The sequence below is a fragment of the Salmo salar genome, chromosome ssa11, assembly GCF_905237065.1.
Source record: "Salmo salar chromosome ssa11, Ssal_v3.1, whole genome shotgun sequence".
In the NCBI taxonomy this organism is placed as follows: domain Eukaryota; kingdom Metazoa; phylum Chordata; class Actinopteri; order Salmoniformes; family Salmonidae; genus Salmo; species Salmo salar.
This window is the reverse complement of record NC_059452.1, coordinates 8,379,918-8,405,000: the sequence shown is the minus strand read 5'-3', so window position 1 is coordinate 8,405,000 and position 25,083 is coordinate 8,379,918. Positions and strand designations below refer to the sequence as shown.

The following is a 25,083-nucleotide window of genomic DNA, read 5'->3' as shown; positions in this document are numbered from 1 at the left end:
CAGTACGTGCAGAGCTGAAATAGACGCTACAGTGCACAGGCCTGAGCTTATATGGAGGGGAAAAAACCAGAGGGAAGACCTCTGTGCTCTATCAGACATGGGTCAACTTTAACAAGGAGGGTCAGAAATGTGATTCTGCTACAGCAAGTCACTTTGCAGAGCAAGCCAGATGTACAGGCAAACTGGTTTAGGGCCTTGATGGACAGAATGCTATACCAAGATGACTTTGATGCTAACATGTGGGAACTCCTAGTTTGATGTGGCATTGACACAACACGGTGTATTTTTTTTCACACTTTGAAACTGGGTTTGTCTGTGTCATTTATCTATCGATGTAATTATTATGTGTTGTTTTTTTATGTGGGATGATTTGTGAGTTTGTGTGACAGATTTTCTTGTGAAGATGACTGGAAAGAAAAACCAATGATGTTTTATGTGTTTAAAATGCTTACTTTTTCCTGCTTTTTGTACAAATGTATTAAACAAAACCCAGACAGTGCATACACTGATACACCCTGTATGTGCTCAGTATTCCTTTCAGTAAATACTTCCAATGTTAATCCTTAATCACACGCATGCACACACATGCGCTCAGCAAAAGCACACATTTATGTGACACATCAATTTACGTCACAAGCTCTCAGCATTGTGAATGAGCTTACCTTTTTCTTATGACCCTATGCAGTCATTGCATTGACATGTCTCCTAACCCACCCCATAAATAGTGCTCTGCAGTAAAGATACACACCAATACACAGTACGCATGCTTGCTTTCAAGGAGCCACAGACAGGGCTCTATTCTTATACCTGGGATTAATCAGGGATTTAGTCTTTAGCCTACAGTCCACAGGCCAGTGTTTTTGACAGCAGTGATGTCACCTCAGGCCCTGTGTTTATGATGGTGTCAGCAAGGATGGTGGATAAACCAAGATGTCTTACTAAGGCAGTTTACCATTGGAAGAAATGGTCAGGGTTCCTTTCTGTGTAAGTGGGTGTTCCCTCTCTCGCGTGAGTATACTTTCCCATGTGAGACCAATAGCTCTGGTCTACTTATTGTCCTCTCCCCGCTCTCCCCATACACCCTGAGTAGAAAAAATTTGCCAGGGAGATGTCTCGCTTCTGATATCCCATCCGTGGGGCGGGGCAATAAGTAGACCGGAGTGGCCTCTCCCCGAAATAATTGAGGGAGGTGTCTCGCTTTCTCTACCATCTCTGGTGTCAGTCCTATGTTAACCTAACTGCGTGCGCACACACACACAGTACTAGAATGCCTGCCACTTTGACCATTATCGATTTGAATTGATACAGTAAGTAGATTGTGTCTCCTACAGGGGCATTTTGCTTGATCAACCGTGAGCAACAATCCCATGGCTCTGAAAGATCTCTAGTCCTCCTCAACAGTCACTTGGCGCTCTGTTGCTGAGGTTGACAATTTAAAGACTGATGTGAAAAAACGTCATATCACAGTGGAGTAAGCCAAATAATTGAAGTTATGGAACCCTCCTCTTCTGTCCAATGCAGATGGACAGTGCACCGTATTATACAAATAAATGCACCAACGACAAAAATCGACTTCCGAGCCACATGGGGCGCTGTGAAAGTAAATATCGATCTAGAGCTTTATAGCAATCCACTTCCGCTTGTTTTTTAAAAAATAATCATTTTTAATATCCATGGTTTCAACACTTGAGAAGGACTGATACTGGTGATCGCTGGCGTTCTTATTCTGTCTTTGAACGCCATGTCGTATAATTACGTGGTAACAGCGCAGAAACCGACGGCAGTCAATGCCTGCATCACCGGTAAATGTGTTGTTCTTGTTTCTTGTTAGCTTCGCGCACCAACATGTCGTAGCGTTCTCACCCACGAGAACGTTAAGCTCCCGCGCGAGAAGCCAAGCTACAGGCCTCCCCCTTTGATATTGTTTTGCCAGCAAGTCTTATCAAGTCCGTTAAATAGCGCTTTGTTCAATTTTGAATAATCATCCACGGTATGGGACATGTTTCGCTCGACTAATATATGGCTTGTTATCAATTGTCAATCAAGTCAACACTAAATAGCACTGGCCAGTGTGTGCTCCTGCTTAGCCAGGATGTTTTGAAGCCAATGCTAGCTATCTTCTTTATCAGTTTGCCAAGAATCTAAGACAGGTTTGGAACTTCCGTGTTGCTAAATTACACAGGTAGCAGACAGGCCACTGCAGTGCCAGTCAATATGTCCATCTAAATAATACATTGGCAAAGTATGCAATCAGGGACACTCTGCATAGTTAGGAATGTAGGGACATTTACTTAACTAGCTAGCTAACGTTATCCTTTAACTGCCTGCATTTATTTTGATTGCCAATATATTGGTGATAGCTAGTTAACTATTCATTGTATTGCTTTTTAGGTTAAAATCACGTGTGATTTAAAAACAAAACTTAATTTAAGGCGTTATGACACTGGCTAACAAATCCCATATTATTAATTTAATAAATCACGTTGGCAATGTAGTGCAACTTAGTGCATATTTTGTGAGTAAAAATGGTCTGCTTAGCTAGAAAAGTATGCCAGTTGTATTCCTAGTAGATAGAAAAACAAATACTTGAACTCCAGAAATGTGCCTTTTCAAAATACAGGAACGAGATCTGCTAGTCATACGGAAAGCACTCCCAAGAACTACTCATTTAACTATGAGAAAAAGTTAGTCCGACTGACTAGACCACCCTCTCTTCTCCAGGCCACTTCACCTCTGCCGAGGACCTGAATCTGCTCATAGCTAAAAACACACGCCTGGAGATCTATGTGGTCACAGCGGAAGGGCTCCGGCCTGTCAAAGAGGTGGGCATGTACGGCAAGATCGCCGTCATGGAGCTCTTCAGGCCAAAGGTGAGTCTACTACTACCTGTATGTTTGTGTGTGCATGTTAGTCATTTCAATAGCGAGAGAACATTTTGAAACAGGGAGGTACTACCTGAACTTGTTCGTTAAGAACACATAATTATGTAACTGCCATACAAGTTGTAAACTTATCTCGGTGCAGAACTTGAACATGGACATATGTTTTCACTGGCTTCATTGGAGAGGAACCTTTTGTCTGTTTTGACTGCAGGGCGAAAGCAAGGACCTGCTGTTCATTCTCACTGCCAAATACAACGCCTGCATCCTGGAGTACAAACAGAATGGGGAGAGCATCGACATCATCACCCGTGCCCACGGCAACGTGCAGGTAGGAGAAAAATAAATATGAGCATAGCCAGTGTCTTTGAGCTGTTGGAGATCAAAGTATGATCTGCAAAACTACAACAGGAATATTCTGCAGACTGAAACAATAGGATGCCGTGAAACTCCTCTTACTTGACCAACTTATTTATTTCTTGCATAGGACCGCATCGGGCGTCCCTCGGAGACGGGCATCATCGGCATTGTAGACCCTGAGTGCCGCATGATCGGCCTGCGGCTGTACGACGGCCTATTCAAGGTGATCCCGTTGGACCGGGAGAACCGAGAACTCAAGGCCTTCAACATCCGCCTGGAGGAGCTGCAGGTCATCGACGTCCACTTCCTGTACGGCTGTCAGGCGCCCACAGTCTGCTTCATCTATCAGGTAGGGAGGGGAGGAGGTAAAATAGGGTGGTGGAGGGACAGGTAGGAAGTGGTGGATGAAAGGGGTACGATGTTGAAGTGGTTGTGTGTATGCATTTATATGGGTGTATGTTGAGGGGTGGTTGGGGAGGAGTTGAAAAAAATGCACGAGTCTGAATTTCATGCTGTTTGGGAGAACATTGGGGAGTCAGAGGGGATGTGTATATGAGACAGTAGTGCATGTCCGGTGAAAGGGGGAATGTGTGCTTTAGTTAGCAGAAATGTTTTGTGAATATCTGCGAATGTCAGTCTGATTGTATCTGTGTGTTTCTGCTGTAGGACCCTCAGGGACGGCATGTGAAGACCTACGAGGTGTCGCTGAGGGAGAAGGAGTTCAACAAGGGGCCGTGGAAACAGGAGAATGTGGAGGCTGAGGCTTCTATGGTCATCCCAGGTGAGGAGAGAGAATGTCCAGGCAGGGTTTTAGACGATGATCATCAGGGCCGTGGTCCAATCCTCATGAGATTCGCTGTGTTCTGATTTTCGAAACTCTTAGATTAGTGTTTAAAGATCACTTCCACTGGAACTGCAGCGCCCAAGGCTCCTCTTCTACTTCTTCCTCTTCTAGCGTTTTTGAATGTGACTCCCTTGTTGGTTGATTGACTTGGTTGTTTATGTATTTGTCTATTTTAGTCCCAGAACCATTTGGGGGGGCTATAATCATTGGACAAGAATCCATCACCTACCACAACGGGGATAAATACTTGGCCATCGCACCTCCCACCATCAAGGTAAGGTCAACCTAAATCAAAACAATGCAGAGGCTTTCAACTCTTTTCCATCATCATGCACCTTCATAGCAATGATCAGTTGGATATAGAGTAGGTCACTTCTCCAGATGCTCAAAGCACAAACCACCACCTCTGTTCTCTTTTCCCCCAACAGCAAAGCACCATTGTCTGTCACAACCGGGTGGACCCCAACGGCTCGCGCTACCTGCTGGGGGACATGGAGGGCCGTCTGTTTATGCTGCTGCTGGAGAAGGAGGAGCTGATGGACGGGGCCGTGGTGCTCAAGGACCTCCGCGTCGAGCTGCTTGGAGAGGTACGTGTCGTAGGCCTTCTGTCTCTTTCTCGTGATCTGTCTCCTCTCTGTGTTTCTGGCTGTTTTCAATTTTTTGGCTCATTTCTGTCTCTTGCTTTTTGCTTTTTTTGTTTCCCTATGATCTCTTGTTCTTTTTATCTGGCTCTGTCGTCTCATATCTTGCTTTCAATGATGTCTCGAACTCGCTCTCCATTTTCTCTGCTTCTTTCCTGTTTGACGTTCAACCTCTACATTACACAATTGAGTCTCAATGGCAGGATTATCCTTGAGTGTGTATTGTAAAAAATGTGTACACCGGGCACTTTTTGTAAGTTGATGATATATGAGATGGGCTCGAGTAATGTCTGTGTGCGTCCGTCCCTCCAGACGTCCATTGCAGAGTGCTTGACCTACCTGGACAACGGTGTGGTGTTTGTGGGTTCCAGACTGGGCGACTCCCAGTTGGTCAAGGTAAGGCTGGACCGGTCATATAGGAAACACCTCGATGAATGTAACCCCCGTAAAGTCTTGGTTTTAACAATAAAAACATACATTAGAAGAAAACAGTTGTGTGCTCCAGTGGGTAAAAGTTGTACAGCTCCAGAAAACTGGTTTTACGAGGTGCTTTTTGAGTATGGTAGAGTGTACTATAGCACTTGCCGACAACAAAGGGGATGATGGAAAGCGGCCGCGGTCATCCCCCTCTTCAAAGGGGGAGACACTCTAGACCCAAACTGTTATAGACCTATATCCATCCTGCCCTGCCTCTCTAAAGTCTTCGAAAGCCAAGTTAACAAACAGATCACCGATCACCGTTTTGAATCCCACCGTACCTTCTCCACTATGCAATCTGGTTTCCGAGCTGGTCACGGGTGCACCTCAGCCACACTCAAGGTCCTAAACGATATTATAACCGCCATCGATAAAAGACAGTACTGTGCAGCCGTTTTCATCGACCTGGCCAAGGCTTTTGACTCTGTCAATCACCACATTCTTATTGGCAGACTCAACAGCCTTGGTTTCTCAAATGACTGCCTCGCCTGGTACACCAACTACTTCTCAAACAGTGTGTCAAATCGGAAGGCCTGTTGTCCAGACCTCTGGCAGTCTCTATGGGGGTGCCACAGGGTTCAATTCTTGGGCCGACTCTTTTCTCTGTATATATCAATGATGTCGCTCTTGCTGTGGGTGATTCTTTGATCCACCTTTACGCAGTCGACAACATTCTGTATACATCTGGCCCTTCTTTGGACACTGTGTTAACAAACCTCCAAACAAGCTTCAATGCCATACAACTGCCCTTAAATGCTAGTAAAACTAAATGCATGCTCTTCAACCGATTGCTGCCCGCACCTGCCCACCCCATTAGCATCACTACTCTGGACGGTTCTGACTTAGAATATGCGGACAACTATAAATACCTAGGTGTCTGGCTAGACTGTAAACTCCTCTTCCAGACTCACATTAAGCATCTCCAATCCAAAATTAATCTCGAATCAGCTTCCAATTACGCAAAAAAGCCTCCTTCACTCATGCTGCCAAACATACCCTCGTAAAACTGACTATCCTACCGATCCTTGACTTCGGCGATGTCATTTACAAAATAGCATCCACACTCTACTCAGCAAACTGGATGCAGTCTATCACAGTGCCATCTGTTTTATCACCAAAGCCCCATATACTACCCACCACTGCGACCTGTATGCTCTCGTTGGCTGCTCCTCGCTACATACAGGGAGGGAAAAAAGTATTTGATCCCCTGCTGATTTTGTACGTTTGCCCACTGACAAAGAAATTATCAGTCTATAATTTTAATGGTAGGTTTTATTTGAACAGTGAGAGACAGAATAACAACAAAAAAATCCAGAAAAACGCATGTCAAAAATGCTATAAATTGATTAGCATTTTAATGAGGGAAATAAGTATTTGACCCCTCTGCAAAACATGACTTAGTACTTGGTGGCAAAACCCTTGTTGGCAATCACAGAGGTCAGATGTTTCTTGTAGTTGGCAACCAGGTTTGCACACATCTCAGGAGGGATTTTGTCCCACTCCTCTTTGCAGATCTTCTCCAAGTCATTAAGGTTTCGATGCTGACGTTTGGCAACTCTAATCTTCAGCTCCCTCCACAGATTTCATATGGGATTAAGGTCTGTAGACTGGCTAGGCCACTCCAGGACCTTAATGTGCTTCTTCTTGAGCCACTCCTTTGTTGCCTTGGCCGTGTGTTTTGGGTCATTGTCATGCTGGAATACCCATCCACGACCCATTTTCAATGCCCTGGCTAAGGGAAGGAGGTTCTCACCCAAGATTTGACGCTACATGGCCCCGTCCATCGTCCCTTTGATGCGGTGAAGTTGTCCTGTCCCCTTAGCAGAAAAACACCCCCAAAGCATAATGTTTCCACCTCCATGTTTGACGGTGGAGATGGTGTTCTTGGGGTCATAGGCAGCATTCCTCCTCCTCCAAACACGGCGAGTTGAGTTGATGCCAAAGAGCTCCATTTTGGTCTCATCTGACCACAACACTTTCACCCAGTTGTCCTCTGAATCATTCAGATGTTCATTGGCTAACTTCAGACGGGCATGTATATGTGCTTGCTTGAGCAGGGGGACCTTGCGGGCGCTGCAGGATTTCAGTCCTTCACGGCGTAGTGTGTTGCCAATTGTTTTCTTGGTGACAATGGTGCCAGCTGCCTTGAGATCATTGACAAGATCCTCCCGTGTAGTTCTGGGCTGATTCCTCACCGTTCTCATGATCATTGCAACTCCACGAGGTGAGATCTTGCATGGAGCCCCAGGCCGAGGGAGATTGACAGTTCTTTTATGTTTCTTCCATTTGCGAATAATCGCACCAACTGTTGTCACCTTCTCACCAAGCTGCTTGGCGATGGTCTTGTAGCCCATTCCAGCCTTGTGTAGGTCTACAATCTTGTCCCTGACATCCTTGGAGAGCTCTTTGGTCTTGGCCATGGTGGAGAGTTTGGAATCTGATTGATTGATTGCTTCTGTGGACAGGTGTCTTTTTTCAGGTAACAAGCTGCGGTTAGGAGCACTCCCTTTAAGAGTGTGCTCCCAATCTCAGCTCGTTACCTGTATAAAAGACACCTGGGAGCCAGAAATCTTTCTGATTGAGAGGGGGTCAAATCCTTATTTCCCTCATTAAAATGCAAATCAATTTAACATTTTTGACATGTGTTTTTCTGGATTTTTTGTTGTTGTTATTCTGTCTCTCCCTGTTCAAATAAACCTACCATTAAAATTATAGACTGATCATTTCTTTGTCAGTGGGCAAACAAAATCAGCAGGAGATCAAATACTTTTTCCCTCACTGCATTCGTCGCCAAACCCACTGGCTCCAGGTCATCTATAAGTCTTTGCTAGGTAAAGCTCTGCCTTATCTCAGCTCACTGATCACCATAGCAGCACCCACCCGTTGCACGTGCTCCAGCAGGTATATTTCACTGGTCATCCCCAAAGCCAACACCTACTTTGGCCGCCTTTCCTTCCAGTTCTCTGCTGCCAATGACTGGAACGAATTGCAAAAATCACTGAAGTTGGAGACTTATCTCCCTCACGAAATTTAAGCATCAGCTGTCAGAGCAGCTTACTGATCGCTGCAGCTGTACACAGCCCATCTGTAAATAGCCCACCCAACTACCTACCTCATCCCCATATTTGTTTTAGTTTTTCTGCTTTTTTGGATACCAGTATTTCTACTTGCACATCCTCATCTGCACATCTATCACTCCAGTGTTAATTGCTCAATTGTAATTACTTCTCCAATATGGCCTGTTTATTGCCTTACCTCCTTACTCCATTTGCACACACTGTATACAGATTATCTCTATTGTGTTATTGACTGTACGTTTGTTTATCCCATGTCTAACTCTGTGTTGTTTTTGTCGCACTGCTTTGCTTTATCTTGGCCAGGTCACAGTTGTAAATGAGAACTTGTTCTCAACTAACCTACCTGGTCAAAAAAGGTAAAATAAAAATGGCCTCAGTAACTCAATAATCGAAAGGTACAGATCAAACCAGTTTTGAAATTCAAGAGTATAAGAAAGGATAAGCAAGCCTCACAATTGTTTTCTGTACTGAGTGGTGGACATCATCCCCTTTGTTTCAAAGAAAAATAAGTATGGTCAAAGTCCACTTGTTGTTTATCTGGAGTTGTCACATTATTGTTATGGCTTGTAATGGAAATTATTATTCATTCCCCTTCAGCTCAATGTGGACAGTAACGACTCGGGGTCGTACGTGGCGGTGATGGAGACCTTCACCAACCTGGGGCCCATCGTGGACATGTGTGTGGTGGACCTGGAGAGACAGGGACAGGGCCAGCTGGTCACCTGCTCTGGAGCATTCAAGGAGGGCTCCCTCAGGATCATCCGGAATGGTATCGGAATCCATGAGCACGCCAGCATTGACCTGCCAGGGATCAAAGGTCAGTAGGAGGGCTTCTGGGCCCTCTGGGGGGAAAAAAGAGGAGGCTGCTCTCTCTGGATCAATACCCAATCAACCCCTAGCCCCTATTCCCCCTAGACAGTTGAAGATCTGAAGGAGTTGAATTGTTATAAGCAATATATGGAAGTGCCTCTACCTCTGATACATTAGGGCCAAATTCGAGCTGGCTCGAATGGAATTCTCAAATTCAAGCTGGGTAGAGGGAAACCCAGGCCAGCGCAGCCCAGTTTCACAACTGGTGCCAGCTCAATTAGAATCCGGGCTGGTGACGCCTTTACTATACAACCACCAAGCTGATCACTGCCTGATGCTGACACAACATTTAGCTAGCTTGTCTGGGCTTGTTGCTGTTAGTTAGCACATAGACATGCAGTAGTCAGACATGACACAGAGTTACCACCATAGCTGGATCCTTCATTCATTTTTGCACTACACAAACTTTTATGAGAACAGTCAGCCCTAGAATGCCAGCTACCTAAAGCATTAGCTTGCAAATCAGTTGAAACTAGCTAACGTGAGCTAGCAGGAATTTTAGCCGACCAGGTCGTATTGAATGCTCGTTAGCTACATCATATCAAACCTGTCGTCTGGTTTGCTTGGTTAGCTAGCTAGCTAATAGCCAATGCCATGGTAAGCAAGGTAGGAATTAAGCTAGTTAGCTAGCCTCTTGTATGTAAATCCCAAATATTTGGGGACCCTATTAGATTTTTTAAATGTAATTCAGTCTGGTATTAGAACGGTAGCCCCTATCTGCAAAATAAGGGTGTCTGCGGAAAGCTGAGTATCTTGGCTATTGATCTATGCCTTAAAATCTTTGGTGTGACTTACTACCATATATGAGCATACATTTACATTTAAGTCATTTAGCAGACGCTCTTATCCAGAGCGACTTACAAATTGGTGCATTCACCTTATGATATCCAGTGGAACAACCACTTTACAATAGTGCATCTAAATCTTTTAGGGTGAGGGGGGGTTAGAAGGATTACTTTATCCTATCCTAGGTATTCCTTAAAGAGGTGGGGTTTCAGGTGTCTCCGGAAGGTGGTGATTGACTCCACTGTCCTGGCGTCGTGAGGGAGCTTGTTCCACCATTGGGGTGCCAGAGCAGCGAACAGTTTTGACTGGGCTGAGCGGGAACTGTGCTTCCTCAGAGGTAGGGAGGCGAGCAGGCCAGAGGTGGATGAACGCAGTGCCCTTGTTTGGGTGTAGGGCCTGATCAGAGCCTGAAGGTACGGAGGTGCCGTACCTTCAAATGTATAAGGGCAGGCTGTGCCAAGGACCTCATTTCAAGATGGTTGCTACCTAGAATCCGGTTAGCGTTGTGAAGCATTAACGAAATACACACGGAATACGTTGATTCACACCAAAAGCTGGGACTCCACAGATCACGAGGATGTCTTATTTGTCTGCCTGTGACCTACCGTTATTGATCACCAGCCCCGAGAGACACTTTTTTTTTTACACAACATTTTCACCAAACAGCAAACATCTTACAAGATAAGCTTCGATTTGGTCTGTGTTTGAGCTATAGCTACTTGGGGGGTATGACACTAATCCTTAGGTTGGTAGGAACAAATCTAGCTTATTGCCAATGGTATCTGATGATGAATGACTTAATAGTCACTCGGACATTCGATGTTGCCATCTTTGTTTATGAAAAATATGATAAACACTTGGATATCCCCTGTATGTCCCTTGACACCACCACAATGTTTAAGAGAGGTTGCTGTTCTAGAAATGTAGTTTTTTTATAGTGAACAACCGCTTTTAGGTGCATCCAGTGTGCCAAAAAAGTACAATTACCACATTTGGACACTTGTACCCTTGATACCCCATAACACCACCACAATGTTTGAGTGAGGTTGATACAGTAGCAATTGTGTTTTTATACTTAACAAATAGCATTTAGGGATTACAAATCTGTAATAGCACTGGAATTCTCATTTACAGACATATGCCACTTTGGAGAGGTTTAGGGACACTTGGAAATGTCCCGTGACCACACCTGACACCACTTACTAAAATATCTGCCCATTTCTAGTTGTTAGGTCTATCAATCCCCTTTTCTTCTGATATTGTTCACATGATTTGGAAGCCATGTGATGTTTTTCCAGCTCTGGGCTTCAATAATTCACTTACAGCTTGTCAATGAAAGATTAGTTTAAAAATAAACTATTTTATTTGTATTTTGTGTGTGCTTGATCTTGTGTATTCTGAACTATGTAATTCCTATCTTCTGCCAATTTCCTCGTAATCTCCCAGATGTCTTTTTTTCCAAATACACCAAGTTTTGGCATGTCAGAATCATGTAATTACACATGAATAGCAGTTACTTTTGGGTATGTCGATTTTTATGCAGAAATATACATTTTCCCATTACATCTAAGAGGCTAGCCTGTTATGCTAGTGAAGACACTAACCGTTTAGCTAGCTAGCTAGCTAGCTAACATCAGCAAGCTAAATACATGGCTCTGAATCTGGCTGGCACTGTCAGGAGTATGGGATAATGTTAGTAACAGCATGGTGAGGCTGAATTCAATTCTTCAATGTCTTGCTAGCAAGCAACATTAGGGAAGCCAGCTGCAGTCACATATTGGCTACCTAGCAACATGACATAATTTCTAATTTCTGCAGGCAGTGGAAATGCAATTTGAGCTAACCCACCAAGGCCAGCCCAACCTGGGTTTACTTCAAAGTGCCAATGGAAATGGGGCTTCGGTGGGATTTTCTCCATATTGTTTGCATCCGTCTAATCTTTACCGTTTTTGATTGTCGTTGTATTTTTTTTTTTTTTATCGGCCTCTTACTCATTAACACGCTGATGAGACGCAATTAGTTTACTTGGGCAATAAATGAGGTCCGGATAGAAAACAAAAACCTTAAACTATCGTGGCCCACCAGGACTGTGGCCACGACCCGGATCAATTAAGCTACAGCGTTGACTCCTTTCTAGGTCAGGGTCCTGTTCACTAGGCAGCTAAATGGAAGAAAACAGACTAACACCGGGAGGGACTACCTGGACTTAATATCCAATAGCATTCCAAATAAGAAGCTCATTCTTGTTTTCTGTTGCAAAATACTTTGAAACATTTTCTGTTGTTTGCCCTAATGAAACACCACCTAGATAATAGAGTGCTGCTTGTTTTCTAGTTCAGTGGAACACTTGACGTTTATTTTCCTCCATATTTTTGTTGTTGTTGTCCTCCCAGGTTTGTGGCCCCTTCGCTCAGAGGCTGGGAGGGAGACAGACGATATGCTGGTCCTGTCTTTCGTGGGCCAGACAAGGTGAGACAACCAGTGGTGGCCTTATAGAAAGGTTCTGCACGTGTTGACCACAATGCAATCACTCCCTGTTCAGTCCAGGGAAGCCTTGCCTAATGCCACAGTATCTCGTTTATATGATCGAGTTGTTGATTTGACACCTAATATAACAAAAGGCAGAATAGACAGACAAAACATTTATTTAATTTCGAGCGTCAGACATTGTCGACATGGATTGATTTTTATACCAATTATAACAAATAAGAAGTTTACAAAGGTTGAAATGATCAAATGCATGAGGAAGCTGTTGGTCGCTAAATCCGGCGAATACTAGGACCATGAAAAATCAGGCAGCTGGGTCTTGTCTGAGTGGTCGACTGTGAATGTCCTCACTTACTATTACACTTAAACTGATTCACTAAGATCTTCCTACGATAGTGCTGTCTGGTCAGAACATGTTGAGGCCCCATACTGAACACTTGGTCACCACCACGCAAACACAGACACAGCTGATTCTAAAAGGGGAAACGATACAATCATTAGAAGATACTAAAATACATATTTAATATAACAATAAGCAGACGAGCAAACTGTGGCATAATATAAACATATGAATGAATTCAATAGGATAGCATCTAGACATCATTAAAGAATATACTTAGCAAGAGAGGTAGAAGGCCTAAGGCCATGGAGCTTCATGGCTGGCCTGGCTTGGATCTTCATTTAGGGCCACTGCGCATGTGCTGGGGTACAGAAAGAGCTGGAAACTTCTAGAATCTGTAGAATGGTACCAGCTACTACACAAGTAACAAGGCTAAATATATTGCAGATATAAACATATTGCAGCGGTAGTATACATATAATATAAACATTGCTAATACAATACTAATGATTATGCTAGTTGCACTCAATAAACACTTGTGGCAATAATAATAACAGAACTACTCTAATTGCAATGGACGCACACAACACTTAGTTAGGAAACAGCATGTGAACAGTTGTTCAGCACTTCCTCTTTCTTGCAACAGCATGTAAACACTTTCTAACTTGAGGTGTCTAGGGCGGAGCCCTGAATTGCGTCCAAGCATCCTTATTGGTTGGAAAAGCCAAATGATTGACATGCCTGAAAGCTAATCATATTGAGTGAGCCAGCCATTTTTACAATGTAAATTGCTTATTTACACTGAATAAAAATATAAATGCATCATGCAACAATTTCAAAGAGTTACAGTTCATTTAAGAATCAGTCAGTTGAAATGAATGAATTAGGCCCTGCTATATCGATGTCACATGACTGGGAACACAGATGCCTTAAAAAAAAAAAAAGTAGCGACGTAGATCTGGTGTGACCACCATTTGCCTCCTGCAGCGTGACACATCTCCTTTGCATAGAGTTGATCAGGCTGTTGACTATGGCTTGTGGAATGTTGTCCCACTCCTCTTCAATGGCTATGCAAAGTTGCTGGATATTGGCCGGAACTGGAACACGCTGTCATACACGTCAATCCAGAGCATCCCAAACATGTTCAATGGGTGACGTATCTGGTGAGTGTGCAGACCATTTTCAGCTTCCAGGAATTGTGTACCGATCCTTGCGACATGAGGCCGTGCGTTATCATGCTGAAACATGAGGTGATGGCAGCGGTTGAATGCAGGGCTCGACATTAAGTTTTGTCCGGGGTCAGTAAAATAAATAGTCGGACAACCAGAATGTAGATTTCAGTTGTCCGGATGGACAAGTTAAAAAATCACATTATCAAACGATTACTCTGATCATAATTGGATCAGGCGGCGGCAGTGCGTGCTAGGCATTCTGAGTAAATTGCCTATATTCCTATTTGCTATATCCCATTTCAATGAATGTTATATTTACACAAAGCAAGAGAATAATATATATGTGAAATGAACAAAAGCCTAATCCTACTAACTGAAATATCATAAAACAATTAAGACAAATTAAAGTTATGAAGAGTATTTTCTGAATTATTCTAAAAGTGTTTAATGTCCTAAAGTCTGCAGCTTTTAAATGTGAATTATTATGAAATTTGGAGTCTATACTATTCTCATATTTATTTTGAATTACAAATATTTTAGGCCACAAGAAGTGAAATTGAGCAAACAATAACAAGATGGAGAAATCAAATGAGGAGTCAAAAGGAAACTTAGGCTACAGCTGAGGAATGCTAATGAAAGAAATGCATAGTTGGCCAATTTCCATTATTATTCTAGCAATGTGCAACCTACAACAACACATATAGTAGTCTAGGCCTAATAAGAGAGGAGGATGAGGTAAAAATGGGAATCAGTTTATAATTATCAAGTTCTGAGGTCAGCAGAGTTGCTCTGCAGCCCTCGATGATTTAAAACCCATTGATAAAATGCAATTGTGTTCGTTGTCCGTAGCTTATGCCTGCCCATGTCATAACCCCACTGCCACCACGGGGCACTCCGTTCACAAAGTTGACATTCGCAATCCGCTCACCCACACCATCTGCCCGGTACAGTTGAAACCGGGAGTAATCCGTAAAGTGCTCACTTCTCCAGCAAGCCAGTGGCCATCGAAGGTGAGCATTGCCCACTGAAGTCAGTTACGACACCGAACTGCAGTCAAGTCAAGACCGTGGTGAGGACGATGGACACGCAGATGAACTTCCCTGAGACAGTTTCTGACAGTTTGTGCAGGAATTATTCTGTAGTGCAAACCCATCAGCTGCCTGGGTAGCTCATCTCAGACCATCCCACAGGTGAAGAAGCTGGATGTGGAGGTCCTGGGCTGGCGTGGTTACACGTAGTCTGCAGTTGTGAGGCCGGTTGAACGTACTACCAAATTCTCTAAAATGACATTGGGGTGGCTTATGGTAGAGAAATTAACATTAAATTCTCTGGCAATAGCTCTGGTGGACATTCCAAATTTATGCACAAAATTTGAGCGAAATAAACTTTTTGTGCATATGGAACATTTCTGGGATCTTTTATTTCATCTCATGAAACATGGTTTCAACACGTTTATATTTTGGTTCAGTATATAATAATTTGTTCTGTGTTTGTGTGTGTCCTCAGGGTGCTGATGCTAAGCGGGGAGGAAGTGGAGGAGACTGAGCTGCCTGGCTTTGTGGACAACCTGCAGACCTTCTACTGTGGCAACGTGGCCCACCAGCAGCTCATCCAGGTATACACACACTAGTTATGAGGGAACAAATTGTTAGTTACATATTGGGATACAATTTTTTTACAATTGATGGTATAATTTTGACTATCGCAATTGGCTGTACCTGCACCAAAACTCTTATTTCCATGACTGATCAAAACTTTTCTCATAGCTCTCTTATCCCTCTGAGGCAGACGTATGGTGAGCAATATGTTTGGAACATCGAAACGCAATACAATCGCAATATTGATTCGCAATACAGTGCCTTCAGAAAATATTTAAACCCCTTGACTTATTCCACATTTTGTTGTTACAGCCTGAATTCAAATTTGATTAAATTTATTGTTTTTCTCACCCAGCTACACACAATACCCCATAATGACAAAGTGAAAACATGTTTTACATTTTTGGGGCTAATTTATTGAAAATGAATTACAGAAATATCGCATTTACATAAGTATTCACACTGCTGAGTCATTACTTTGTAGAAGCACCTTTGGCGGCGTTTTAAAGCTTTGAGTCATCTCGGGTATGTCTATCAGCTTTGCACATCTGGATTTGGGATCCATGCTGGCTGGGAAAATTCCTCCACGAGAGGTTGAACACCAAATGGCCAATAACCTATCCTCTTACTAGGCCTATCGTAAAAGATATGTTAGTTATGAACAGTAGCTTATTTCCCAAATATTCGAGCCAAGAAGATGTCCCTAAAGTTGTGACTCAAAAATAACAAGAATGGAAGTCGATTGCCTCAGCCTAGGAATAGGCTATTCTCAATCACAGCTTTATGAGAGATGGAACAAACAATATTATTTATTGTTCTATTATTTTGAGGCAAATAAAGCAAATGTTATCCAGTACTGCAGACTGATCTATCCAGCCAATGATGTAGGCCTATAACCTAGCTCACTACGGTAAGACAGCCCGTTCTTCATCAGACAGTCACTGCTCCATCATGTGCATCTGCCACAGACACGCACGCACACAAATGCAAGGGCACCCTTGCGATTTTTCAATGGAGCAGAATCTTCTGTTTTCTCTGCAAAACTGACTGAATGGCAATTTCTTTTACCCAAGAGGCACCTGACATTTACCACAAGTGAGAAATTACACATAGACAAGAATCATTTGCCATAAACCAAATTAATTAGAATTTTCAATAATTTAATCCACACCATTTTTTACTTTGAAAAATCGAATCTATTTTGTATGTGCTGTTGTAAATCAAACAAATACACGTGTGAACACAAAGTTTTCAAATAGTGAATCGTACAAAGGGGCTGAGTGTGTGTGTGTGTGTGTGTGTGTGTGTGTGATTCAGATCACGTCGGGCGGTGTGCGTCTGGTAATGCAGGACAGCAAGGCCCTGGTGTCTGAGTGGAAGGAGCCGCAGGGCCGGAACATCAGCGTGGCCGCATGTAACTCCTCACAGGTGGTGCTGGCCGTGGGCCGAGCCCTCTACTATCTCCAGATCCTCTCTGGGGAACTCAAACAGATCAGGTACACACAACTCAAATCCAGTTCAACTTTATTTACAGTGTTAAACAGCAGCAGAGACTTGGTGAGCCCCATATCAACTGAATTGTAAATACGTGTGAATTAAAGTTAAATCAACAGAAGAAATGACAGTGCCTTCAGAAAGTATTCATACCCTTTGACTTACTCCACATTTTGTTACAGCCTGAATTCAAAATCATTTTAATGAATGGGGTATTGTGTGTAAATTGATCGACACACAATACCCCCATAATGACAGTAAAACATTTCTGTATCATTATTTTGCTAAAATATTGAAAATGAAATATAAGTAAGTAAAAGTAATTCACAACCCTGAGTTGATAGTTTGTAGAAGCACATTTGGCAGTGATTACGGCTGTGAGTCTTTCTGGGTAAATCTCTAGCTTTCCACACCTGGATTGAGCAACATCTGCCTGTTTTTTATTATTAAAAAAATTCTTCAAGCTCTGTCAGATTGGTTGTTGATCGTTGCTTGACAAAAATGTTCAGGTCTTGTCATAGATTTTCAAGTAGATTTAAGTCAAAACTGTAACTTGGCTACTCAGGAACATTCACAGTGTTCTTGGTAAGCAACTCCAGTGTAGATTCGGCCTTGTGTTTTAGGTTATTCAAGGATTCAAGGAGCTATCATCTTAAGTAACACAGCAGATGCAACACAATGAATATTTACATTCACTCATTTGAAAATGAATTTTGTAACTTTGTCCCAGAAGCGTTTAACTTCAGGGCACTCCCACATAATATGAAGGAATGTGCCTACCTGATTTAGGGGACACAGTGAACAGTTGGGAGTTGGGACCATTTTCATCCTGAAACTTTTCCTTGGTGTTAAATACGGTCTGTGAACAAACTTTAAAAAAGGTTGATGGTTCGTATTACGGGATGCCAAGGTAATATTTCTAAATAGTAGTTACCTGGTAATGTGTGTCTTACAAGTCTTTGAATGTTCTCTAACCATTGCTATCTGTGATATCTGCAAGGGTACGGATTCCACATTTGAAACATTGGGGGGGGGGATGCAAAATGCTGCCCTCCAGATCGCAAGGCGTTATTGACTATGGGCGTGCCATTTCGATTACCAGTTGCATTGTTTTTCAAGTTTGTGCTAAAGAGAAATTGTGTGAGCAATAATAAAGCGTAGTTTAACATTGTTTAAGGGAAATATCAGTTAAGACCTCCTCTTCCAGTGCAATTGGAGACATCATATTTCTCTCCATACTCAGCCAGTGGGGGGCAGAAGAATCATGTCTAAACCAATTTAGGATGGGAAGAAATGCTAGTGCCTGGAAATACGATTTATAGTTTGGTATGGATAGTCTTCCTACTTCTTTCCCTCTTTGCAATTTTTAAAATATTTATCTCGCTTACCTTGCCATATACATTTTGAGACCACACCCTGGATTTTATCCCAATAGCCAGAAGAGGGAGACAAGGGAAGCATTGAACTACAGAAATTCAACCATGGCAATATATTCATTTTGACAATAAGATATTCTGTCGGTTAAAGCCTTCATTTGGAAATGTCGTTATTCTATAGCAGGGGTGTACAACTCAGGCCCTCAAGTCCACAAGGGCTGCGCCACATTGAGTTGCCATGAAATGCTACGAATAGAGCCGACATGATTCCTTGTTCTACATGTCAGAGGCATGTTTGTTCTACATAACATATTTCTCTACGAATGTTCCAAAATGGTGAGTCCTGCTGAATGCACACCTGGTTTTAGTATCTACCTGGTACTTAATTGGCTGGAAAGTGTGCACACCTGTTTCCAAGGTAGAAATCAGTCCCTATAAAAGTTTAATCAACAGCTGTAACTCGGCCGCTCAGGAACATTCACTGTGTTATTGGTAAGCAACTCCAGTGTATATTTGGCCTTGTGTTTTAGATTATTATCCTGCTGAAAGGTGAAATCACCTCCCAGTGTCTGGTGGAAAGCAGACTGAACCAGTTTTTTCTCTAGCATTTTGCCTGTGCTTAGCAACATTCGGTTTCTTCTTTTTATTTTTTTCTCCTGAAAAACTCAATTTCTTAACGATTACAAGCATAACCATAACATGATGCAGCCACCTCTTCTTGAAAATATGGAGAGTGCTACTCAGTAATGTATTGTTTGCCCCAAGCATAATACTTTGTATTCAGGACAAAAAAATGAATTACTTTGCCACATTACTTTAGTGTCTTGTTGCAAACAAGATGCATGTTTTGGAGTATTTGTGTTACTTACATGCTTCCTTATTTTCACTCTGTCAATTAGGTTAGTATTGTGCAGTATTGTTGATCCATCCTTAGTTTTCTCCAATCACAGCCATTCAACTCTGTTTTAAAGTCCCTATTGGTCTCATGGTGAAATCCCTTCCTCTCCAGCAACTGAGTTAGGATGGATGCCTGTATCTGTCTAATGATTGGGTGTATATATACACCATCCAAAGTGTAATTCATAATTTTACCATGCTCAAAGGGATATTCGATGTCTGCTTTTTTTAATTGTATTTTTTTAACCCATCTACCAATGCCCTTTGCGAGGCATTAGGAAAACCTCTTTGGTCTTTGTTTGAATTTGTTTGAAAATCACTGCTTGACTGAGGGATCTTACAGATAATTGTATGTGTGGGGTACAGAGATGAGGTAGTCATTAAAAAATCATTTTAAACACTATTATTGCACACAGAGTGAGTCCATGCAACTTATTATGTTTCTTGTTTTTACTCCTGAACTTATTTAGGACTGCCATAACAAATGGGTTGAATACCTATTAACTTAAGACATTTCAGCTTTTCATTTTTAATTATTTGTATAAAAAAAATCCAATAGAAAATCTACTGACATACATTATGGGATATTGTGTGTAGGCCAGTGACAAAAAAAATCTACATTTTTATCAATTTTAAATTCTGTCTTACACAAAATGTGGAAACGTCAAAGGGTGTGTATACTTTCTCCACATTTTGTTACATAACAGCCTTATTCTAAACTTTATTAAATAAATGTTTTTTCTCATCAATCTACACACAATACCCCATAATGACAAAGCGAAAAAACAGTTTTTTTAGATTATTTTTTAAATACCTTATTTACAGAAGTATTCAGACCCTTTGCTATGAGACTCTAAATTGAACTCGGGTGCTTCCTGTTTCCATTGATCATCCTTGAGATGTTTCTACAACTTGATTGGAGTCCACCTGTGGTCAATTGATTTGACATGATTTGAAAAGGCACACACCTGTCTATATAAGGTCCCACAGTTGACAGTGCATGTCAGAGCAAAAACCAAGCCATGAGGTCGAAGGAATTGACCATAGAGCTTCGAGACAGGATTGTGTGTCGAGATACAGACCTCCATCATTCTTCAATGGAAGAAGTTTGAAACCACCAAGACTCTTCCTAGAGCTGGCCACCCGGCCAAACTGAGCAAACGGGGGAGAAGGTCAGGGAGTTGACCAAGAACCTGATGGTCACTCTGACAGAGCTCCAGAGTTCCTCTGGATATGGGAGAACCTTCCAGAAGGACAACCATCTCTGCAGCACTTCATCAATCAGGCCTTTATAGTAGTGTCCAAACGGAACCCACTCCTCAGTAAAAGACACATGACAGCCCGCTTGGAGTTTGCCAAAATGGACCTAAATGACTGACCATGAGAAACAAGATTCTCTGGTCTGATGACACCAAGATTGAACTCTTTGGCCTGAATGCCAAGTGTCACATCTGGAGGAAACCAGGCACTGCTCATCACCTGGTCAATACCATCCCTATGGTGAATCGTGGTGGCAGCATCATTCTGTGGGGATGTTTTTCAGCGGCAGGGACTGGGAGACAAGTCAGGATCGAGGCAAAGATGAATGGAGTAAAGTACAGAGAGATCCTTGATGAGAAACCTGCTCCAGAGCGCTCAGGACCTCAGACTGGGGCGAAGGTTCACTTTCCAACAGAACAATGACCTTAAGCTCACAGCCAAGACAACACAGGAGTGGCACGTCTTTGAATGTCCTTGAGTGGCTTAGCCAGAGCCTGGACTTGAACAAAATCGAACATCTCTAGAGAGACCTGAAAATAGCTCTCCCGATCCAATTTGACAGAACTTGAAGGGAACTGCGGAGAAGAATGGGAGAAACTCCCCAAATACAAGTTTGCCAAGCTTGTAGTGTTATACCCAAGAAGACTCGAGGCTGTAATTGCAGCCGACGGTGCTGCAACAAAGTAAAGGGTCTGAATACTTATGTATGTGTGATATTTCATTTCTATTTATTTTTTTTGCCAACATTTCTAAAAACCTGTTTTTGCTTTATCATTATGGGGTATTGTTTGTAGATTGATAGGGGGGAACTATTTTATCCATTTTAGAATAAGGCTGTAACATTGCAAAATGTGGAAAAAGTGAAGGGGTTTGAATACTTTCCGACTGGACTGTATATACACACACACACACACACACACACACACACCACATTGAACCCAGATGGAGTCAGCTCTACAAGCCATCGCCATGCCTGAGCTAGTCTTACACTGCTGGCCAAGGAAGGCTCTACTGATGTGGTCTGGTCCAGCCAACACTGTTGATGCTGAGCTGTAGCAAAAGCCGTTCCTTTTTGAGAGTGGGCTGTACCCACACACTGGGGCAAAACAAATATCCAATTAAGTAAAACTCAGCTACGCAACTTAAAGTGCTTTGAGCACCTATAAAAGCACTTCATAAATCCAATCCCATATGAGGATGTAGTGAGATACCCGATGGGTTGGACTACTCTTCATCACTCATCTTGATTTTTTTTTTTGATTTTTAAATCAATCCGGCATCATTAACACAATGGGAAAATCCAATGATTTATTATGGAAATCGCATGAGCGACCGAGGAAAACAAATTGGTACAATTTAAGGCGTCTAGTGCAGACATTAGGGATGGGGGTGGTGTGAGTTTGCCGGTCTGGCCAGGTGAGATGTAGTCGTTGTTTGTGTGTGTCTGTAAGTTGTTTTGTATTTGGAGTAAAAAATAAAATAAATATTAGCTATAGTCACTTTTGTTGAAATAATGAAATACAAAAATGAATCCAATCCCATGCCCTTCTCTCTGTCCCCCCTCAGCACGGTGGAGATGGAGCATGAGGTGGCCTGCCTAGACATCACGCCCCTGGGGGAGGACGGAGATTCGCCCCTCTGCGCCGTGGGCCTGTGGACGGACATATCGGCCCGGGTCCTCAAGCTGCCCTGCTTCACCGCCCTGCACAAAGAGATGCTCGGAGGAGGTGAGAGGGGAGATTCAACAGTGTACTTAAAGGGATAGTGAGGGAGGAATTGATGGATAGATGGAGCAACTGATTTGAACCTTTTGTGTTGCCAGGTAAGTCTGTGTAACTTTGAGAAAAAGCCGATTTCTCCTGGGGATGGGTACGAGTACTCGGTTCAAGGTTTTGTATTTGGTAACTATTAATTGACAACATTTTAATAAATGCAACTATTTAGCAGGTTCAATTCATAAGCACAGACAACATTTCTAGTGCTACGATGTGTTTGTTGTTTGGATTCTGTCATTGAAAATATTAGTTTTCGTTTTCAGTTGAGTATCTGAACAACCAGTAACTGGAGCAACTGTTATTGCAGCCACATTTCACGCTAACATGCCAGTATGCAACATGATTTTCCAGAGTACTCGAACCCAGACGTTCTTTCAAATGCCCATCCCTGTTTTGTTGCTCCCGAACATGGTCTTTTAATAAAGCTTCTGAAATATCAATTTTCTTTATAAAGCTATCATGATTGGGAGCAGCATAGAATTGGCCACACGTTATCTTTTTTTCTTCTCTGTATTGGACATTCTCTTTTGTCCTTCTGGTATTATTTTTGGATGTGTTTATAAACCCCTCCTATTCAAAGCCTGTGTAACTTGGCCATGAAAGGGGGAGGGAATCCTAAGGGACAGAAGCACTCTATTGCTGGATCCACACGTCCTAGATCCATTTGCAATGTTGCACAACCATGTGGAAGATGTTATTGTGGGACCTAGCTGTCAATGCCTTCTTATTTGTTCTCGGAGGATGAATAATAGTTGTTTGGAATTGACAGTGGAATTCTGCTGCTATTCTGAAGCTTTTCACACATTTGACACAATTGTGTGTGTGTGTGTGTGTGTGTGTGTGTGTACAGAAATTATCCCTCGCTCCATCCTGATGACGACATTCGAGGCCAGCTACTACCTGCTGTGTGCCCTGGGAGACGGAGCGCTCTTCTACTTCGGCCTGGACCTGACCTCAGGTCAGACTGCTGGAGAAACACATACTGCTGTTGCCTTTTGAGTCAAATTGTAATAAAAAAATCCAGACAGTTAACTGCACCATCATCTAATTCATTGAAACAACAAATTAGGTTAAGGCCAAATAAGGACCTGTTCATTGTGTCTTCACAGCTGCAGTTCGATTCTGTTTCAGAATTCTGAAAATGTATTGAAAATGTCAAACTCGATATTTGAAATACAATGCGTGTACAAAACATTAGGAACACCTTCCTAATATTAAGTTGCACCCGCTTTTGCCCTCAGAGAACAGCCTCAATTGGTGGGTGCATGGACTCCACAAGGTGTCAAGCGTTCCGCAGGGATGCTGTCCCATGTTCACTCCACCTTCTGAATGGGACAAATGCACAATCCCTTTGATGTGCGCTGATTAAAGTGGATTTAACATGTGACATCAATAAGAGATTCACCTGGTCTGTGTATGTCATGGAAAGATCAGATGTTCCCAATGTTATTGACACTCAGTGTATATTGAAAATGGAAAGGGTTTTGGATTGGAATTCCCGCTTATCTCCTGAATAGACTGAATTGAAAGTGCACTTAACCCTGGCAGGTTTGCAAACATATTGTTAAACTGTTGGCATTGACCCTGTTGTGTTGCCAACAGGCGTGCTGAGCGAGCGTAAGAAGGTGACTTTGGGCACCCAGCCCACGGTGCTGAGGACCTTCCGCTCCCTGTCCACCTCCAACGTGTTTGCCTGCTCCGACCGGCCCACCGTCATCTACTCCTCCAACCACAAGCTGGTCTTCTCCAATGTCAACCTCAAGGAGGTCAACTACATGTGTCCGCTCAACTCCGAGGGCTACCCCGACAGGTTAGTCAGTCACGCGCGTCTCAGTAGTCCAAAGCGGCATCCTTAGCACTTGTTCTCCATTTGGACTGATGTGGGACGAATTCAACAGGTTTAAACGGAAACCTTTTTTTCCCCTGTCATCGGTCCTGTGTTTTCAGACCAGTGCACGTGGTGGAGAGGAGACGGAGTTCTGCGTTGATTATTTTTCTCATTCAACGACTCTAAAGAAAGAACAGGAATGATTGCAAAGCTAGAAATAAATATGTAACTTATCTGTTGTTGGTGTGTGGTTGTAACCTGCGTTTCTGTGTCTTTGGCAGTCTGGCTCTGGCCAACAACAGCACTCTCACCATCGGGACCATCGACGAGATCCAGAAGCTCCACATTCGCACGGTTCCCCTCTACGAGTCTCCCAGGTAAGAGGGAGCAACACCAGTAGAAATAGTTACAGAGTAGAAGTACAGTGGGGAAAAAGTATTTGATCCCCTGCTGATTTTGTACGTTTGCCCACTTACAAAGAAATGATCAGTCTATAATTTTAATGGTAGGTTTATTTGAACAGTGAGAGACAGAATAACAACAAAAATCCAGAAAAATGCATGTAAAAAATGTTATAAAATGGTTTGCATTTTAATGAGGGAAATAAGTATTTGACCCCCTCTGCAAAACATGACTTAGTACTTGGTGGCAAAACCCATGTTGGCAATCAGAGGTCAGATGTTTCTTGTAGTTGGCCACCAGGTTTACACACATCTCAGGAGGGATTTTGTCCCACTCCTCTTTGCAGATCTTCTCCAAGTCATTAAGGTTTCGAGGCTGACGTTTGGCAACTCGAACCTTCAGCTCCCTCCACAGATTTTCTATGGGATTAAGGTCTGAAGACTGGCTAGGCCACTCCAGGACCTTAATGTGCTTCTTCTTAAGCCACTCCTTTGTTGCCTTGGCCGTGTGTTTTGGGTCA

General features: G+C 42.8%; 2 protein-coding genes across 5 annotated transcripts in view; both read left to right on the top strand.

Annotated features, from left to right (window-relative positions):
• Positions 1–518, top strand: part of LOC106561927 (transmembrane protein 138-like) — an 18,551-nt gene extending 18,033 nt beyond the window's left edge. For all 3 annotated transcript variants that reach the window (XM_045688974.1, XM_014126331.2, XM_045688975.1), the window contains one exon: positions 1–518. This exon is cut by the window's left edge and continues 210 nt beyond it. The gene's annotated coding sequence lies outside the window, so the exon portion shown is untranslated.
• Positions 519–1,610: 1,092 nt separating this feature from the next.
• Positions 1,611–25,083, top strand: part of LOC106561926 (DNA damage-binding protein 1) — a 31,794-nt gene continuing 8,321 nt past the window's right edge. Inside the window, exons 1-16 of one of the 2 annotated variants that reach the window (XM_014126329.2) lie at positions 1,611–1,802; positions 2,722–2,870; positions 3,094–3,210; positions 3,367–3,588; positions 3,906–4,020; positions 4,260–4,357; positions 4,512–4,670; positions 5,037–5,120; positions 8,876–9,095; positions 12,328–12,403; positions 15,440–15,548; positions 16,849–17,027; positions 22,125–22,285; positions 23,184–23,291; positions 23,936–24,143; positions 24,443–24,538. In XM_014126329.2, coding sequence (XP_013981804.1) covers positions 1,742–1,802; positions 2,722–2,870; positions 3,094–3,210; positions 3,367–3,588; positions 3,906–4,020; positions 4,260–4,357; positions 4,512–4,670; positions 5,037–5,120; positions 8,876–9,095; positions 12,328–12,403; positions 15,440–15,548; positions 16,849–17,027; positions 22,125–22,285; positions 23,184–23,291; positions 23,936–24,143; positions 24,443–24,538 — 2,162 coding nt within the window. In that variant the 5' untranslated portion in view covers positions 1,611–1,741. Of the gene's footprint in view, positions 1,991–2,721; positions 2,871–3,093; positions 3,211–3,366; positions 3,589–3,905; positions 4,021–4,259; positions 4,358–4,511; positions 4,671–5,036; positions 5,121–8,875; positions 9,096–12,327; positions 12,404–15,439; positions 15,549–16,848; positions 17,028–22,124; positions 22,286–23,183; positions 23,292–23,935; positions 24,144–24,442; positions 24,539–25,083 lie in introns of both variants that reach the window. The other variant, XM_014126330.2, reaches the window with a different exon arrangement.